At 42.1% G+C, this 19,901-nt stretch overlaps 1 protein-coding gene across 3 annotated transcripts in view; it reads right to left on the bottom strand.

Moving 5' to 3' along the window:
* Positions 1-19,901, bottom strand: part of phldb3 (pleckstrin homology-like domain, family B, member 3) — a 31,422-nt gene that overhangs the window by 1,207 nt on the left and 10,314 nt on the right. Inside the window, exons 2-14 of one of the 3 annotated variants that reach the window (XM_030392963.1) lie at positions 19,711-19,859; positions 19,414-19,524; positions 18,507-18,644; positions 17,878-18,006; positions 15,506-15,688; positions 11,620-11,730; positions 7,769-7,870; positions 7,045-7,126; positions 6,365-6,530; positions 4,174-4,255; positions 3,729-3,875; positions 1,939-2,146; positions 963-1,048 (exon numbers count right to left, since the gene is read on the bottom strand). In XM_030392963.1, coding sequence (XP_030248823.1) covers positions 963-1,048; positions 1,939-2,146; positions 3,729-3,875; positions 4,174-4,255; positions 6,365-6,530; positions 7,045-7,126; positions 7,769-7,870; positions 11,620-11,730; positions 15,506-15,688; positions 17,878-18,006; positions 18,507-18,644; positions 19,414-19,524; positions 19,711-19,857 — 1,692 coding nt within the window. In that variant the 5' untranslated portion in view covers positions 19,858-19,859. The other 2 variants (XM_030392962.1, XM_030392964.1) reach the window with 2 other exon arrangements.

Here is a 19,901-nt window from a genome sequence, read left to right as displayed (position 1 = left end):
GTGGCTAAATTGCATTGTGGGTAATGTAGGCACAAGGTTTGGATAAACAGTTCATGGTCTTGGATTAGACTCCTGTAACACTGTTGAACCCACTGGACTGTTTAAAAAACAAATAATCCAGATCGATGCAGCAGAACCGGAGATATTACCTTTTTATGCCACATATTCTTCTTCCTTTTCAAAACCTAAAGCCTACATTACCCACAATGCAACTTTTTGTAAAACACTAGTTAAATCTTTAACAGTGTATTATAAATCATAGGATTATCATGTATTTTAACATAAAATCTCAATCTCATGACCACAGGCTCATAACATCACTGAAGTACTGTACATCTTTTGTTTTGATCAAACGTAAAAAGAAAGTTTCATTCACAAGTAGAAAGCAGCATGAAGAACTGAACAACTGTCCTGAGGGTAAATTGTTCAGTTGTTTCATCTGAGTAGCTACACAAACGCTTTATGCTGACGGACATAAATAATAGGACTTCTCATGGTAATTGTACTGCAATTATAAACCCACAGTGTCACTTGACACTTTACTTAAGACCTGAGACTTTCCAGAAGCAAATGAAGCTCAGCTTTATAACTCAGCAGCACCAGTGTTACCCGACACCCGCCTCTGATTTCTAATACACTGATTGCAGAGATCATCTTTGATCCTCAAATCTGCCACGTCTATTTGGAGAAGGAGCAACCTCAAATCATTAAAACAAACTTTATGTCATGTGAATAAACACAGACCTGAGGAGTAAATTCCTTAAATCACATGAGATCACGACCCGAGGCTATTCTAGTGCAGTTGAAATAGAGCTGTAACTAAGATTCATACTCCAGGCTACAGACCCTCACAGAAGTCCAGTTTAAACGTTTTAAATCCTGAGATTTAGCCGCAGACTCTCAGTCGGAAACACTCTACAGACTTTGATAGACGTCAGTTGTTGTTGTGTGTGAGGACTCACAGAAGTGGCTGTTCGTAGATGGTCGTAGTAAACTTCTTCTATGGCCTGGAAGTAGATGACTCCCTTTAGCTTCCTCTCGTCACAGTCTGGAAGAAGGAAGAAGGAAGAAAAACATCAGAAAGATTATTGGACCAGTCAGGACTAAATTGGGCTACTGCAGGTTTCAACTGGTGAGATTAAGACTTATTTATTGGATCTTCAGTGTAACAAGTATTTATGTAATACATAAATGAACGTAACCTCATAAAAGAAACACAAAATTCATAAGTCAACCATTTTTTTAAAGACACTTTAAGGCATTTTAAGTCTAAAATGTAGATTACTGAATATCAAACTTTTTTTTAAAGGTGCACTATGTAGTTTGGGGAAGATATTTTAATCAGAAGAGAAAGATCTTCATTGACTGACTTTTCTGTGACTGAATAAACTGAGTAACAAACTGATCTTAAAGGACACAGTTTCACACTGTTTAACTTTGTGAACATGTGGCGGACCCTGCCACATTTCTAGCTTCAAACAGTGTTCTGTGGACCTTATTTTCCTCTGAGAACAGCTTATTTATTCAGTTATAGAAAAAAATCTATATTTTAGTTTGTATTATTACCTCTTTAATATGGCAAACATCACAATTCAGAGTTTGAATTTACTCACTGAAAACTTCACAGCACCCCTTTAATGACCCGCAGAAACCATGAAAAAAAAAGTTGTAATAATCTGCAGCTTAACTATGAAGTAAAAACCTACAATAAAATAATGATCTTAAGCTTTCTTTATTTCGACTGGAAAATACAAAGAATGTACAGTAAAACAAACAGAGGATGGCAGCTGGAAAACAACATTACTGATGCAATAGTGTTTTACATCACGCCTGACTTCCTTTCAGTGACACACAGAAGGCTTTCACTCATGCAAACACTCAACATGCACACACACACACAGACACACACACACACACCACTCTCCGAGCCGGTCTGACCTGTATAGTAGGCTAGTCGTCTGTGGTCCATGTCAAACAGGAACCATCTTTTCTTCCAAGTCTTGACCCTCCCCCCTCGTTTGGTCAGGAAGCCCGCACAGCGCCGAGGCGTCAGGCGCAGGTCCGTGCAGCCAGACACGCCGTGACCCAGAGACTCCAAGTGGGCCCGCAGGTCAAAGTTGGGGGAGAGGAAGAGGGGCAGGCTGTGCTGCTGGAGGAACAGCTGGAGTTTAGATATTGTTGTAAGAGTCCCACAAACAGTGGTGGACAGTAACGGAGTAAATTTACTTGAGTACTGTACTTAAGTACATATCCAGAGGATTTGTGCTTTACTTGAGTATTAGATTTCTTTGGTACTTATTACTCTTACTTGAATACATTTCCAAGACAAATATTTTTACTTTTACTCGAGTTAATTTCTAGGAAGGCTGAAAAGTACTCGTTTCTTTCAGGTCTGCTCTTTTTTTTTTTTTTTCTAAAATACTATTGGACACAAGCTGTGTTTGTCAAAGAAGGAAACCTATCACAGTGCACGCTCTCCACTGGGATCTACATAAAAGCGGAAATACGTCATCCCTCCCCGTACGGATACCACCGAAGTAGCCACGCTCTCGACTGCGTTTGTCAACACAAAACTGCGACAATGGCTGCATCAGATGTAGTTTTTTGTAAAGCAGTGATTCTCCACCAGTGGTCTGGGGACAACATTGGTCTTTGAGGGGGTTCCAGTTCCCAACTTAGCTAAATGATAGAGAGTTAGTTGGACGGTGCAGGTTCATTTGGTTACAGTTGTAATGATTGTTAATAAACATCTGCATCTGCAACATCTGCTGTCCTCCTGTGATCCCATTCATTTGATTTGTTTTTATAGGTGTTTCTGCAGGCTTTATATAACATTGTGGTTCTAAAAGCAGGCACATCAGTGCAGGTGGTTTCAAAGAGCTAATTCTCAGAAAAAAGATTTAAAAGGTCCTTAAATTCATTTAGAAAAAATTATAGTAATTCATTGATGTGAAAAATAAGAAATGTACTCTTACTCTTACTTTTACTTAAAGTAAATTTAAAAGCATGTACTTTTGGATACCTAATTACTTTTAAAAGCAAGTACTTTTTTACTCTTACTCGAGTAACATGTAGACTGAGCTACTTTTACTTGTAACGGAGTAAATTTTGACCAGTAGTATTTGTACTCTTACTCAAGTACTGGGGTCGAGTACTCTGTCCATCTCTGCCCACAAATAACACCAATAACATTCAGAGCACCTTTATTATGGCTTCACTTGTTTTTTAAGAGTCTGAAATGACTTCTTGGACTCTGAAATATACTTTTATAAACAGAAATGGATGTTGACAGAACGTTTGGAAAATGTGGGTTTTACCACACGGTGCAAATCTTACGACAGATCATACAGTTGCATTTTGGGAAATGTAGGATCCAATATTCAGATCAAGTGATCTCGACCTAAACATGAGGATACCTCTGCCTCTTCTGCAGCTTTTTCATGATGTGATTTAATGTTTCCACATATTGCGTGACAAGCACGACCTGAGAATCGATCTCAACCATCAACTATCTTTAACCACAATCGCTGAATAGCAAAAATAAAAACTGTGTTGTAAAATTCCATCGTTGAGTGAAGCTTCTACCTACTCGCTAGTTGCTGATGAGAAAGAAGAATATGTGGGAGACAATATCTCTGCGTTTGCTGTTTTTTATCACAGTCTATCTCTCAGACGAAAGAGTCGACTGAGAAAACACATTTTCAAGGGAGCTGTCCTTTCACACATACCGGGGACTTTGGGGGAGAGCTGAGGATCCGTTGCTCCTTTGGTTCTGGTTCTGGCCTTTGTGAGGTGTCTGAATCCGACGGTTCTGTTCTGGGAGAGTTCAGCTCTCTCTGCCTTCTCTCCTCCAACAACAACCGCCTTCGCTCTTCCTGTGTGCACAAATGTATCATTGTTAATCAGAAGACACAAATAACTCGCTCTAACACGGCTGTATTTGCTAAGGATTCCTTGATATATGCTTTAAAAATAAAACAGCAATCAGAACATAAACGTTCCCCTCCACATCTCAGACATGCATTACAAACATCCACACATCTGCTGGCTGGTTTCTTGGCGCATCATGTGCGAGCCGAGTGGGTGTCAGTGATCAGACGGCCGTGTCTAACGCTGCATGTCCCGGGTGATTATAAGGTGTCAGCCAGTGTTTTCCCACGGCAGGTGACTCACCCTCTCTCTGAGCAGCTTCTCTCTCTCCGCCTTGGCTTCCCTCAGCTTCTTCTCGATCTCCACGACATCCAGCAGGGACGGGCTGTGAGGGGATTAAAATTCATCAGAAATCAGAATAACAGAAGGTGAAGATACGGAGTGTGCAACACGGAAATTCAGCTGGTTATTAATTCAATTGAAGTTCTGCTCCGGAGAAACAAACATGCCACTGAGAAAAAAATTCACAGACCATAACCGAAACCTTAACTTCTCTCATAACTGCAGTTGTCGATGTGTCAATTCCTTTTCTGTGCTGTAGTGGCGTAGTGTTGGTGTTGGTGATGTACAGCATACGTAGCGTGACGATGTGGTCCACTGATCGGTTTCACACAAAACTAAATGGTATTTTACTTTTTAAAATAAAATGGGTCTTTAAGTTGAAAAATTAACTGTTAAATTTACAATCATAATATGTGTGATTCACGGCACAACCCAAATGGGATAAATAAATGTGTTTGTTCCTCAACATTGACTGCTGTAGGTCCCATGTTGCACTCTGCACTGGGTGTGACTTCACCTCTTTATACAGTACTTACAAATTAAAAATGTACCTGTATATCTAAAGATTTACTGAGCAGCAGCATCACACACCGTAGTATCACTTGTTTAATTGCGTATTTTGTGTGTACTGATATTTTTTTACACATTCACTCTAAATATACACTATACTATTCCCATGCATTAATGATCACAAATAAACCTTTAGGAAGGGAGTTTTTTAAGGCGCTATAAATAACACGACTAACTAACTGAACTGCTGCTGAGCTTTGCACTCTGCTTCCGCCTGTTATCATAACACACTACAGTACACCTGCTGTAACTGCTGCTGTGTTAGCTGTTGACACAGATAACCGGTCACGCTGAGAGAGTCCACAGTCAAAGTCCTCGTTGCCTTATTGATATTTTCTTGTCACCGGGCCAGAAATGTCTAAAATTCCTTTGAAGGATTATTGTGGTTGGTCTATTTTTGTAGTTTTGCCATCCTTTCTATCCGTGATGGTAACACTGCACTTATCAGGATGAGATCTGGAATGAGGTCAACCCATGCTGAGAAGACATGGGGTGAGGAGCATGACCAGTCACACGATCATTCAGGTTTTTTAAGAAAACTCCTCAGTTCTTCGAAAGGAAAATGAAAGCTCACATTTAAGATTTTCCGACAAACCCTCCAATGTTTGACCTACTTTAACTCACCATTACTATCTATCACACTGGCATTATTACAGACATTTCTGTTGTGCTCACTTTCAGTTTTACCTCCAAACAAAGCCCTCCAGATAATCTAGTTGAACTCCTCAGTTATTCAAACCTGCTCGGAAAGGAAAATGAAAGTGAACGGTCAAGTTATTACCCAAATTGTCTGATATTTGACCTGCTTGAACAGCGTTTCTGTTTCTCTCTAACAGCAACGTTATCCGCCTTCTTCATCAGCCGTACGTTTTTCATGAAGACACACCTCGCGTTTTGGGATTTTTTTCACCTGCCACTGTCATAGCGGCAGGTGAGCCGCGTGTGGCTTGTTGTAAATTATGTAACCGATCAAAACCAGCGTGCACTGATCAGCATTAGTAGGTGAGGTCACGTCACAGTCATTGGGTTTACAGGAGGGATGTAACACCAGAGAACGTGACTGACAGTAGATGGGAGGGGGAGTTAGTCCACAAATTGATTGATGGTGGATAACGTCGATGGATACAAAAACTAAAGTTAAAAATAGGCTAATTAAATTCTAAAATGGGTCGCCATATGTACCTGGGTGGACCTGCCAAGTAAGGCCAAACACTGTTGAACTTTGATCTAGCTGATCTACATTATTAAAGACATTTTAGTGTGCAGACTTTTACTTTGACTGTCAAATAAAGTGCTTTACATTATCTGGTTCAACTGTTGGATTGTTTACCAGCTATCTGATCCTCCTGCAGCTCATGTTTGTTGGTTTGTTGTAACGACATCGTCATGTTCCCAGAGATCAACAATTACTGTGTCGAGTACGATGTTATTATAAGACAAAAGGGTTTAATAAACTGGAATTATATTTTATGGTAGCTGCACCGTATCTCCACACACTCTCCCATCCTGTAAATTCAGCTTCTAACAGCACATCAAAAAGCCGGTCTTTACACCCATCAAACGAGCGAGCGAGGTAACCGACCTGGCAGCGCGAGAGCTTGTCGTGCTGTTGCACGGAGTGAGGAGCCCGCCGCCGTTGCTGGTCCCAGGTCTGTGCCCGCTGCTGTGGCCGTTGCTGAGCCTATGGGAGGGCAGCGGGGACGTGAACGCCCCGGGGGACTGGCTGTCTGGAAGCGTCCTCAACAACCCTGAGAGAGGAAGGTGATGGGGAACGACACAGGGGAACAACACGCATCGGTCAGCGCCAATGGCTTTATATAAGATGTGGCGTGAGAAGATTTGTGCCTCAGAAGGAATTACAGTAGATCAAGAAAGTTCAGTTACAAAACAAACACCTGGCAAGACGAGACATGACCTTGTCAATCAGGCTAATCTTCACACTCTTTACTATTTGAGGACAGATAGGTGTGTGTGTGAAAAATGGATACTACTGAGGAGACCTGAGGCTTAATGCACTTCTCTGGCTCATCCGGTCTGTTCAGGTAAATCCTGCTCTCTGCCTACGTAATAACAACCTGCCGCCTCCACAGACACACCTTCAATTTGACTACAAGGGAGGGAACTGAGCAAACAGTCAGATAAAATGAGGACGGGAGGGCAGAGAGAGTGTGTATTGTTCTATATCATGGCGCTCTCAGCCTAAGCAAATCCGGAGCACAATGGTGAGAGAAAACAGAACAAGAGGGGTTGGTCACCGCTCACCCTGAGATGAGAGCGGCCGGTCGCTGAGTTTGCGATGCGAGCTCCGTCGTCGGGGCAAACTGACGGACTCGGCACACGGCTCCTACAAAATAAAACGACACAATGCAAGTATGAGACGTGAGACAAGCATAACGACTTCATCTTTTAACTGTCAGGTGATGAAATGATCAATCTACATTGAAAAGGCTGTACGCTGTGAAGCTTTGGTACCAGTGCTTAGAAAAAAAAGACTTAGAGGAAAAGTTCACCCAAAAAATGAACAGCTCATCTAGTGTCTAGAAGACCCATAATCCCAAATTGACTTGAGAAGCAGAGCTACCCGTCGAGCTTTAAGACCCCACTACAGACGGGGTGTGTGCTAAAGCTCTTAGCTGAGCAGCTACAGTGAAGACTTCGGCTTTAAAAGGGTGTAAGTAACTTCACCCCATTTTCCATCTGCATGGTGGTGAGGAGATAATGACTGACTTTTCATTTATGGGTGAACTTTTCCTTTAAGTCTTCACAGCCTGCAGCCTCTAAACCTTGAACATCTGCTTGTTTTCTTCAAAATCTATCACAATAAACAGAGAATCTTTGAGTTTTGGCCTGTTGGTTGGACAAAACTAAACATTTTAAGTGTTCACATCTGTTTCCCTTTAAGAAAATAAAAGGCAAATTAGCTGATCATTTAAATTGATTAGCCTTTATTGTAAGCAGGCTGTATCCACGGTGACACGCTGCGTACCTGAGGAGGCTTGTGTACGGTCAGAGGGGAGAGCGACATCATGCAGGGGGCTGAGCCAGTGATGTTCGACCAATCCGTCAGCGGCTTCTTCTCTTTGAGAACCTGCAGGACCAGACTGAATGTCATCAGTAACTCATCTGATGGATGTCAGACTGTGGCAAATTTGGCACAAACAGACTGTCATCGTCTCGCGTCACGCCGACTCATTTAAACAAAGACAGTGACTGATGAAAGCTGCGGCGCCTCACATAACACATGTGGCTGAGAATGAGAGCTCGTCTTCCAGGGGGAGATCGTAATGAGTTAAAACATTATCATTCCCTCAGTATCTTCGCCTCCAACCCTCCCTCCCGGCTTGACTCACAAACACATGAGCAATTCAGTCGCCACATGCAGTCCACAGTTTAACCCTTATCTGTCTCTTTCATTACCCCACATCAACAGGAAATGTTTGGACGGTTACAGATCTTAAGTTGCTGTCTTCTTCTAACACTGTGTAAACATTCAAGAGTAAAATCGATTACCAGTGCCTCTTATGATCCTCGTTACATCACTTGATACAATCTGACTAATTCTTTAAAGCCAACCGACTCCAATAATCTGCTTTCTCTCAGACGCAACTATCCACATCCAGCATGCAGTCGTATCTCAGCCACACACACTTGGTCATGCTGTCTTGTCCCTCTCTCCTCCTCTGTGCTGCCACTCCCTTCTGCCCTCCCTCCCTCCAGCTGTTCCCCTTCTCTTCACTTTAGAAGAGCCGAACAGCTAAACATGACGGTAGCTTTCTGACAAACATCGCTCTAACGCCTCTCAGCCATGCAGATCAATTCAAGCGCTTATTTTCTTCTTTTTTTTTTGTAGCTTACCGCCCGCTGCGAGGATGTGAAACTTCTCCCAGCTCGCCTTCTCTCCTTCTCACACATCCACACACATGTACACACACATTCAGAAACGCCGCTCCCTCCCTCACACTGCTCACTCCTCCCCTCTCTTGTTCTTCCCCTCCCTACAGCTTGAGTTAAGCTCTCTCTCTCTCTCTCTGTCTCTCTCTCTCTCTCTCTCTCTCTCTCTCCATGTCTGATTTGCTTTTTCCTTGTGCGGCTCTCCTCATTTCAGCCGGCGCTGCCATAAGTCTGATCAAAGGCGAACCGCTGGCTGCGTGATAAAGTCACAGCGCAGCTTAATTAGTGACTGAGTAAATCACACACTTTGGAACAGTGAGTATTCATAATAAACACGGATAACACGTGGTGGTGTGAGCTGTCGTCCAAATGTTAGCCAACTGTTTTTAAAAAAGGAAAAACTAACACCCTGCACCTGAGTCTGATATCAATTATTATTCACAATACAGGGAAATAATGTAAAGGAATATCATAAGAAGAACTGACATCTGATGCACACACAAGTTCTGGTCACTGTTCAGATCATTCGTCTCTTCCAGCAGCTACCTAACATGAAAACTTTTCTTCCCCCCATCTGCACCGTGAATCGTGGGAAACACGTCTCGGGTCGTGGTCATTGATTGCCCTCTACTTTTTACAAGGCAGGAGTCTGTTTAAAATGAGATGTTTTAAAAAGTTTTATCATGTAAACAATAAAATGTGTTCCATTTTACAATGTAGGGTCAAATAACTCCCAGCCGACATTTGGAAAATGCTACAAAATGGAAAACAGACAGAGACTGTTAATAAAAAAGCAGAATCATGGTACGACAGCTGGGCGACACGGCCTTAAAATAATATTGCAACATTTTTATAGACTATATCGTGAAACACAATATAGATCACAAGATGCTGACGATCAAATATCACAATAGTTTTTGACCAAATACCTCTAAAACAATATTTCAGTGATAATTATTGGTACTTTTACAAATTATGAACACAATGAAATGGGAAAATGGGAAGTAGAAGTCTGTTAAGTTCAGAAAATGACATCGCTTGGCTGTAATGCAGCCTTTAAAACCAGGAGACAACACTTATCTGTGCACATCAGAAACGTAAGATAATATATAGTCTCATATCACTATAACAACATAACTGATATATCCCCCAGCCCCACATCATGCAAGTTTCTGTATATTACTCATTATAACCTATAAACAATAAGTAGTCGACTCTTTAAACCCACATTTTCTGATTTTCTGGCCACTTGAGGGCAGTGCAACAAGCTTTAAAGGAGAACTTCGATCGATTTAAACATGCAGCTTCATTGCTCAAGCTACCCTTGACTTGCCAGTACCGAAGACGCGAACAAATTTGGTCCAGCCATTACAGAGCTCCGTGAACGGAGACTTAGCATTGAACGCTTACAGCATGGGGTCAGAACTTTACACTGTGTTTTAAGCGTCTTAACATGCTCCACATCTAACACCAAAAGTTATGCAACATCAGCAGACACCATAGCACACAGCACTGTAGCGTGTATGACTCAAACTGAATAAAAAAGTAGTTAAAACAGTGTGTTTGTGCAAGGAGCTACTTACCTGTTTGTTGACATCAGTGTCTTCCGGTAGCTAGACCAAACTGGTCGATCCGTCGAGCGTGCACTTACTCCCTCACTGGCGGAGACGGAAACGTAATCCAGCATTTTCGTGTTTATGTTCATAATGTACATGTCCATGTTACAGCCTGTCATGAGCCATGAGCCTTACAATAGCCTGTTAAGTCTGTTAAGTGCACACTCGATGGATATGCTAGTTTGGTCTAGCTACCGGAACACACGGATGTCAACAAACAGGTAAGTAGCTCCTTGCACAAACACACTATTTTTACCACTTTTTTATTCATTTTGAGTCATACACGCTACAGTGCTGTGTTGTAAGGTGTCTGCTGATGTTGCATAACTTTTGGTGTGAGATGTGGAGCATGTTAAGACGCTTAAAACACAGTGTAAAGTTCTGACCCCATGCTGTTAGCGTTCAATGCTAAGTCTTCGTTCACGGAGCTCTGTAATGGTTGGACCAAATTTGTTCGCGTCTTCGGTACTGGCAAGTCAAGGGTAGCTTAAGCAATGAAGCTGCATGTTTAAATCGACCGAAGTTCTCCTTTAAATGCAACATGAACATAATATCACCCTTTAAAATTAACAATCCTCTCTTTACAAGGTACAAAGTGATCTGTTTATCATTACACAACACAGCATAACAAAATAAAAGCCGTCAACTACTCAAATGACACATTCAGCAGACACAGAGCAACATTATCACTTATTTAGTTTTGTGTTTTGGGCTGTCTAATACATAAATTAAAGTCTGACGTTCAATAATGTCAAACATGATGATTCTGATTCAGAGCGGCATCTCACTCAAGCTGTTATTTTCTTTAGTCTGAAAGTGTTGTTATTATATGAAAGCATCAAACATGCATTTTAAAAGGGGTCTAAACACTTTTAAATTGTGTCTGAACTATGTAATTGCTCACCCAAAGAACATTGTGATTGGTTCAATAGTAAATACAGATTTTAGACACTGCATTTGTAAATGTATAAAGTGTTTTCCACTAGTTGGTTGTTGGAAATTTACATATTTAACAGTACATTGACACAATTACTGTATCTAATGTGAACTAGCAACGTATTTGGTTGCATTCTGGCGATTTCTGAGAGCAGAACACGTTTATAAATTTTAGATTTTGAATCCAGACAATCAACTAAAGTGCAAAGGAATCCACAGCTGCTAGCTTTAGTTACATGTGTTGGTTTCCATCTTCTACAGCAATTTGAATGTCAAACATGTTTAAGGCTTCGAAGACAGACTAATGAAAGAACCACCAGAATCAAATATTACTGTGTGTCTTTGAGTAGCAGAGGTGATGGTGACAGTGCCCAGTTTCATGAATCCCTCTTACCGTTTGATTCGTGTGGACCAGGTCTCTCTTCTCTTTCCTCAAGGCGTTCAGCTCCCTCTCCTTCTCCCTCTCCATCTCCTTCAGCTGTCTCTCCAACTGCTGCACTCGCTCCTGACAATTCACAACATAATTCCCATCAGCGTGGACCGACACGCGACCTCTTCTCCTCAGAAGAAGTCTCGTTTGCTGTATCTGATTCATCTGGCTGGTCTGGATTTACTTAATCTTCATTATGAGGTGACATCATGCTGGGTAAATATCGCTGCTTGCTGTGTGAGCAAACGTAGAGTGGGATTGATCCCCTCGGCCGAGACACAATGCAAATCAAACATCTAAATTTGCAAGTTAATGAGCGGCACGAGAGGGACACGTGACAACAGGGCTGAGAGTAACTCGGAGAAACGATGGACTGAAGCAGGGAGCTGATGTGACACAGTGAGAGACGGACAGACGCTGCAGAGCTGAACCGTCATCTGCAGCTGAGTCAACCACCATCGCTCTCGCACAATCCCCCTCTTCATCCTCTCGCTCTGCACTCCTCCTCTTACATACTCCAGCTAACTGAGGAACAAGTCTTTATTATTTCCACCGTCTGTCTATTGTCCGTACTCATATGTTCTTGTGGAATTTGAAACTTCCTGTGTGAGGATGTAAACAAACATCCATCCTGAAAAAGGTTATACAGTTGTTCTCAGAGAATCTTTGGACATAGTGAAGGCTTTAGAAATCGTTTCCATACGTGAGTTTCATAGGATGTTTTACTGAATGACTTTCATTAAAGCACCACCACGAGGTTGACATTTGTGGTTTTGAGAGAAATATCTCGACAGCTTTTGGATGGATCGACATCTCATGGGATCCCAGCTGCAGCTCGAACAAAGAGTCAATCGAAAGAAACTTAATTGCCAACTACTTTGATTCTTCTCCAAACGTCACTCAAAGATAATAATTATAAATCACCCCAAACACTGTTTTCTGCACAACATGTACACCGATACTGATAGATCTGGGATAGGCCAATATCAGCCGATCACACCAGCCGACTGATACAAACTTGATCCTCTGATTTTTATTCCAGCACCATCATCAAGTCAAAAACCAACCACCCAACAAACGGACACAGGTGAGAACACGACCCGCTTGGCAGAAGTAACAACTTTCGGGTCAATGAATCACTATCGAATACAAAAGACACACTAGAGCGCCAGTTTCTCAACAGTTGGCGCCATCGGTGCGGTTTGAATCTAAGATTCATCCTGCGCGTCCGGACAAGTTCCAGGACTCTTCAGATGATCGTGTGAATCCTTATCTGAAGAGTTCCCATATCTGCCCCATGTCTCCATTACAAAACTGCAGAGTGAAGTAATAAAATGTAAGGCGAGAAGTGCTTCCCAGTCGGGTTTTGAGTTTGTTGGAGGCACACTTTGGATAAGACAATGTAGACAAAAAAAAAAATCAAAAATCATGAGAAAACTCCAAGACATTTTCTTTAATTATTCAATACATGTTTGCAATTTGCACATCATGCTCGTGTTAGACCTTAAAAACAAATGTGACACGATTCGGTATCGAGCAGTCGCCACGGAGCAGCGAGCTGCCACTACGAAGGCTCGATGTCGAAACACGTCCAACTCATGATGAAATGTATCGATGAAATGAGAGTGCCTTTGAGTTTTCTTGAGATTTTTATTTCTGCAGAATGAACTGTTCAAAAATGTCAATCATTAACTTGGCTTATAAACATCACCGGGCGCTCTGCTGTCTCTCTGCTTTCTGGCACGTCCAATCAAGCCTGCTCTATTCAAACGTTAACTGTCTGGCCAATCACAGGCCTCGTTCATGCACGCTGCTCCTCTAAACAGGTTTTAGGCTTAATGTGAAATCCCAGAGAAATCCTTTTCATTTGGCTACATGATATGGTGGCATTATCGTTGGTTTAGACCTAAACTGTAGTTGGGAAGACACACCTATTTCGTGTGTTTCTGTGAGTAACTTAATAAAAATGTTTAATCTCTTTATTGAACAAAATAACCCTGATTACAGTATCATGAGCCATGACAACGTAGCCTCGCTCCAAAACCTTCCAAATCCCCTCATAGATCTTATCTTCCCATCTTATCCACTGTGTCTTTGCTGCTCTGCGTTCCCTCTGACTTATCTTTGATTTCTCTCTCTCATGGTGGCCTCTGATGTAATTAAGCTTGCTGTATACAGTCATGTGATGGTGGGAGTCAGGTTAAGAGTTCATGTCTGGTGTTTGCAGCGGGGGGGGGGGGGGGCACAAGTCTCAACCTGCAATGGCATATATGGACTGTGACGGGATGGGAGAGTGTGCGTACGTCGTGCAAAATAGCATCCGAGCAATATTTGTTTGATCAATGCCACCGACTCTGTGATTAGTGAAGGAGGAGCTCAGAGTTGTGGCCTCACAGCTCACTCTCTGGTCTGCGCTTTCCTTATTTTAACCCTGAAAAGAAGAAAAATTAATTTCAGGAGCTCACAGCTGGAGGACGGCGGCAAACATTTCAGTCACAAACGGAAGAGAAAAAAAGCAGCTGCAAACATCTGCTCTGACGGCTCGTCTTACTCTTTACAGTGGTGAACATACAGATTTCTTCGTCAGTTTCTGGTCTAGAAGAAGAGCGGAGGCTGAGAGAGACAATTAATCACTGATGAAGGTTGTTGTTACTGTTATGTTTTATGTTACTGAAAAGGCCAGTCCACCCCAAAATCAAATACACATCATCTTCCTCTTACTTGTAGCGGCACTTATCCATCCAGATTATATTTTGTGAGTTGCAGAGTTTTGATGATTTTACATGATGGCGCATGGACGATGCAGCGACCCGTAGCTCTTCCAAAGTTCATACCATCAAGCAACCCTGTATTGTAATGACCCATAATTTACCTTGTACCTTGTGTACCTTGTTCCCTCCAATATAGTGGCACTAACATGGCACTCGGCTTGTGGTGCTCAAAGCACAACGAAAATATGGCGTATTACCCTGCAAAATGTAGCACGAATCTATTCATGGACGAAAGGCGGGAGCTCGTGACTGCATAGGACATAAATGTCTGCAACTCCCTGAACCTTTAGCTTGCCTCGTGTCCATGAGCAGTCGGTCACTTCCTTCTGCAGTGACACAGAAAAAAAATAGTTCAAACCTAAACCTGCTCACAACCAGTTCTGTGGATCATCTTGAGTAAACTGGTCTTGAATTTTAGAAAGGACATTGTTGTTCAGTTTTTTAAAATGTATTTTTTTTGGCACTCTGAGCACCACAAGCTGAGTGCCATCTAGTTCCATTATATTTAAGAGAAGGCAGAAATCCCAAAAACGTCAAAACAATCTAAATAGTTAAATAACACTTTGTGTAAGAGGAAAAATACCTATTATTATTTTTGGGGTGAACTGTCCCTTTAACGCTAAAACAGTATCATTGGTTCTTAAATTAAAAATCAAAAGTTTTAGATGAAATGAACATTTACACATTTAAGGCCAATTACTATATTTCATGGCAGTGTATGTGTGTCCAGAGGGTGGACTAAATAACAGGAACACTATATAACACCTAATAATGTGAAACAAATGCACCACTTGTCTCTGACACCTCAAGGGCTTTTTGGTTCATGTAGATGTTTTTCGCACTTTTTGCATTCCATTCTACTGGACTGTGACTTTTCCTGTTATTCTGTCCACCTGCCCCGTTCACAAGCCTGACGTCATAAATCTGTACTAAGGGGAAGTTTTGTGCGCGGGGTTAATCCCACGCTCGCCTGCAGCATGAAGCACATGACACACAGATAAGCCGCAGAAACCCGTATAGCTCGACAGGAGCAGCTGTGAAATTCTCAGGAAAGATTCCTTCTGAGACTTCTTGTTTACCTGCGCAGCGTTGACCACATGCTGCTGACATGAGATTTCCTTCTCCACCTCCCCTTCGCTCCCTCCCTCCGTCTCTTTGTCCGCCACGCTCTCGTCCTCCTCGTCGATGCCGGCCTCCTTCTCCAGAACACTAAACTCCCAGTCCTCGAAGGCCCGAACTGCCGCTTCCATCACCTCCTTCTCCTGCAATGAAGACAGAGAAATCAGACTAAAATAACAGCAGCTGATTAGACTTTATTTGTATGATTTAAGTGCTGAGATAAACTGCTCTCTGAGTTTGTCACGTTAGTAATTCTCTTGTCTCAGTTTGTTTTTCAACTATTTTCTCAAAGACAAGACTGTAGTTAAAGCAACAAAAATCATTTTAGAGAGTACAGTTGTTTTGATGTGCAAACCAGCTTTTGCACACCTTAAGATCATCAGGTTGAGCAGGAGAAGATAGAAGGCCGACAAAATCAGCATAAAGTCTCCTGCACACTGTCCACTTCACTTGCAATTACGTTTAATGAGAGCAACGTTTCGGTACTTAGACCTTCGTTAGGTTATCTGATAAGCTGATGAAGGTCTAAGTACCGAAACGCTGCTGTCATTAAAATTAACTGAAAGTGAAGTGGACAGTGTGCGGGAGTCTTTTTTTTTTTTTTTTTTTACAAAATGGTGCACACTCCAGGCTAGTTCCTTTATTTGCTGAACCAAAATTATAAAAAAGTAAATTTCTTCCACAAATTGGTTATAGTAGTTTTCCATTTTGTTGTTTCTGCCCGCCCCTGTGGACAAAAATGAGCATCACTGCCTCCTGCCGTACAGATCTTCTGATCTAGCTATTTCGAAATGCATGGCCGCGAGGTAATGTGTCTGTCGTACGATCTTCTCACTGATTGTTTTATTTATTTTGTAGGTCATATAGGAGGCGTCAGTGTCAAAATGAGACGCTTTCATAACCAGATACAAGTTCTATTTACGTTAACGACAGCTGCTATTTCAAAGGAAAACTCCAGATGTTTCTTTTTTTAACTTCCTTGCCAGGTGAGTTTCTCTGCCGTAAGATGCAGATTCTTCCTCATGACAGAAGATATAAGAATCAAAGACTTCAGAAAATAACTTTGTGCAATATGTATTTTTTATTATTTTGTCAAGATAAGCACTTTTTTATGCTTCAATGCGAAAATTAACTTGAATGAACATTTCCTAAATGTACAAGTGCAGATGAGGGAAAAAAACTTTTACAGCCTCGTTGCTACATAACCAAAATACCTGTTCTCCTCTTCTTGTTCAGTGTGTATTCAGGTCTTAGGTTAACTCTGTGTGTTTGTCTCTGTGCCAAACCAGTTTCTAAAAGACCTCTTCGAATAAATCTGACATGTCGCAACATAAAGTGACGACCAGCCTCTGGACTGCACCAAACCTGTCCTCAAACATAATGTATGCTTTGTGTGCTTGTGTGTGTGTGTGTGTCTTTGTGTGCTTGTATGTCATCTCCTGACACACTGACATATCAGGTCGAACAGGTACCGAACAATCACACTTTGTGCAACCAAAAAGACAAAAACAACATTACGTATAGGAGTCAGGAGACAACGGAGGTATCATTTGCGGTTTTATCCGTCACTGCCAAGAACAAATAACAATTTATTAGATTGGCAGTCATTCCTTAGCAAGCAAGTTCAGCGAGACTTTAGAGCCGTCCTCGAAATGTTCAGTAACATCCGTGTGGCCACGTTTCATAATGCAAGATTCACAACCTGCACCGTCTCCAAAGCAGGACATAGACACAGGCTATTTTTGTGCTGGTTTTAGCAGTTAACTGAAACGTTTAAAATCTGATAGATTTTCTATGTAGATAACATCATCTAGATAGTTTTATAACCAGGAGTTCGTGGTAGCATATCTGTCAGATTACAGCTGTACTGGCTGTCTGTGTTGTCGGGATTTCTGGCACAACGTCATTTAGACTTACTAATGATGGTGTGTGAGACAGAGAGTAAAACTGCCTGATGAAGTGAATTTTATGTATTCTGTATCTTATTTTACGATTCCTGATGGCTCCACTCTGGCCTGGCAGCACGGAAACAGAGGCCTAATGCAGGATATTGTTTTATGAGAGCTTTTAACCCGTCACACACAAAGATAGAATAGATTTTATAGACTTATCTGACATGAGAAGACTCCCAACAACAACAACTTTCTTTCACAGTGTTTCAAAAGGAGGAGTACGATTCTTTCTCTTTCACACTACAGGTTTTCTTTCACCTTTGTGCTGCTGCAGACTCACTCAGTTCAGACTTGTTGCCACATCTAGCGAGACTGCTTCAGTGATTTTCTTTAGTTGAAGTGACCAATGTTGAATGTTGAGTCTATCCTCAGCCGCTCACCTGCTGCAGCTGCAGTTTTAGCTGTTCTCTCTGGCTCTCTGGCTGACCGGGGATCAGTTTCTCCTTCTCCTCACACGTCGTCTTCAGCGCCTCCACCCTGCGTCTCTCCTCCTCCAGGCGCTCTCGCTCCTGCAGTCACACACATGGCAAGAAAAGGGGTGAAGCAAGAGCAGGTCATCAGCTAACATTCAAAACAAAAACCTTTTCCGAGTGGACAAAAATACGTCAACAACAGATCAGATTCACAACCATATCATTAACAGATCTGGTTCTTAACAACCGCAGACATCAAATTCAAACTGGTTCTACTCCAACAATCCCTGCACGGGAAGTGACTTATCATCGACATGATCTTGTGTTGATGTTTGTGGAACATTACTGAGCCCACACCTTTCTTCTTGTGAAACCCCTCAGGCCAGCTTCTTCTGTTGTGACTGTCATATTCCCGTTACACCATTTGAATGTTAAATCAACACTTTTAGTCTTCACTGTCTCCAAGGAAAGGAGTAATTCAGTTGGTCGTGATTCATTACAGAACACCGCAAATCATCGCATCAAACATCACAAATGCAGATGATACAATGTTCAACCACTGTAAAACCAAACAGATTTATCTCATTACACAATACCTTTCCTCTGTCGGTGTGTGTGCGCCTCTCCGTCCGTCTGCTCTCCAGCTGTAGAGCCTGAAGCCTCTGTGTGTGTCTGTGCAGCTGCTTCTTCTCCGTCTGCAGCTCACCCTGCAGCAGGGCGATCTCCAGCTGCAGCTGGAAGGACAGCAGACGCAGCCGAGCTGATTCATATTGACCAGATGTTGAGCAAGTCACAGATATGCATTCCTCCACCGTGACCGAGTCGGTGTTTGGAAAGATTTAAATGTGCGGACCTCAGCAGAGACAATAGAAATTGTTTTAGTATTTTCTTGCTAATTTGCTGCAGCTTCAGTGGAACCAGAACAACCTGATGGGCAACAGATGGTGAAGATACCTTACTTATTAATACATTCCTGAGCTGCAACTTTCCATATCAATTCATCTGCAGATTATTTTTCAATGAATCGATTAATCATCAATTTATTCATGAAACGTCACAAAATAATGACGAGAGCTTCCCAAGTTCAGTTTTCTTATTCATTTAATTTCACAAGGGCAAGAGCAAATAAACCTATGACAATATGATGTCATACATAAACGTCTATGAACAAAAGACATTAAGCATCCTGGGAACGCGGGAGTTAAATCTACGTGACTCAGACAGACGTGGTCACAGACGATGTCATGTTTTAAAGTTTTGTTCACATTATGTTTAGACTCATTCGCTGACTTCACTCCGCACTCTCTCCCAGAAGTTATAGCGACAGACGACTAAACAAATGCATCATCACTTACAGATTTTACAGATTTTTCTGGGTTTGAAAATTTGCTAGAAATATTTCCAATAGTTTACGTTAACTAGTCCTTTTAGACATTTTAATGCAGAGCTGTTACATCATTTATCTTTAAATGTGTTGTGGCCACATTCGTCTAACATGCTCACCTCTATCTTCAGCTCCTCCTTCTTTTGGTCGATATCTGTGATTCGCCGTTGGAGCATTGAGACTGACGGCAGAACCCTCAGTGAACCCGATTCCAGCTTTTTAATGCAGGTCTGACAGAAACGGGAGGAAAAAGGAGACCAAGTCACCACAGACAGGCTTTTACAACAGTCAACAGTCTAGAAATGCGGGATGATGATTCACTGGTGCAACATTTCTTTCTTCTTACCACCACTGCTTTGTTTAGCATTACAGAGCCAACTCACTCCACCATCACCAGCTTCATCTCCCTCACTCACCTTCTCGCTCTCCGTGCTGCTGCTCTCCGTATCCGACTCCGCCCCCGAGGAGGCGGGACTTTGCCCTCCAGCCACTCTGCTGATCCACGGCGGCCGCATCCCCTGCTGCCACTGGCTCCTGGTGCTCTCCATGTTGTGTTGGGGCATTTCTGAAGGCCGAGACAGGGGAGGCAGTTAATGAAAGCTACACG

Source organism: Sparus aurata, chromosome 17, assembly GCF_900880675.1.
Source record: "Sparus aurata chromosome 17, fSpaAur1.1, whole genome shotgun sequence".
NCBI lineage: Eukaryota > Metazoa > Chordata > Actinopteri > Spariformes > Sparidae > Sparus > Sparus aurata.
This window is presented reverse-complemented; position numbering and strand designations above follow the sequence as displayed.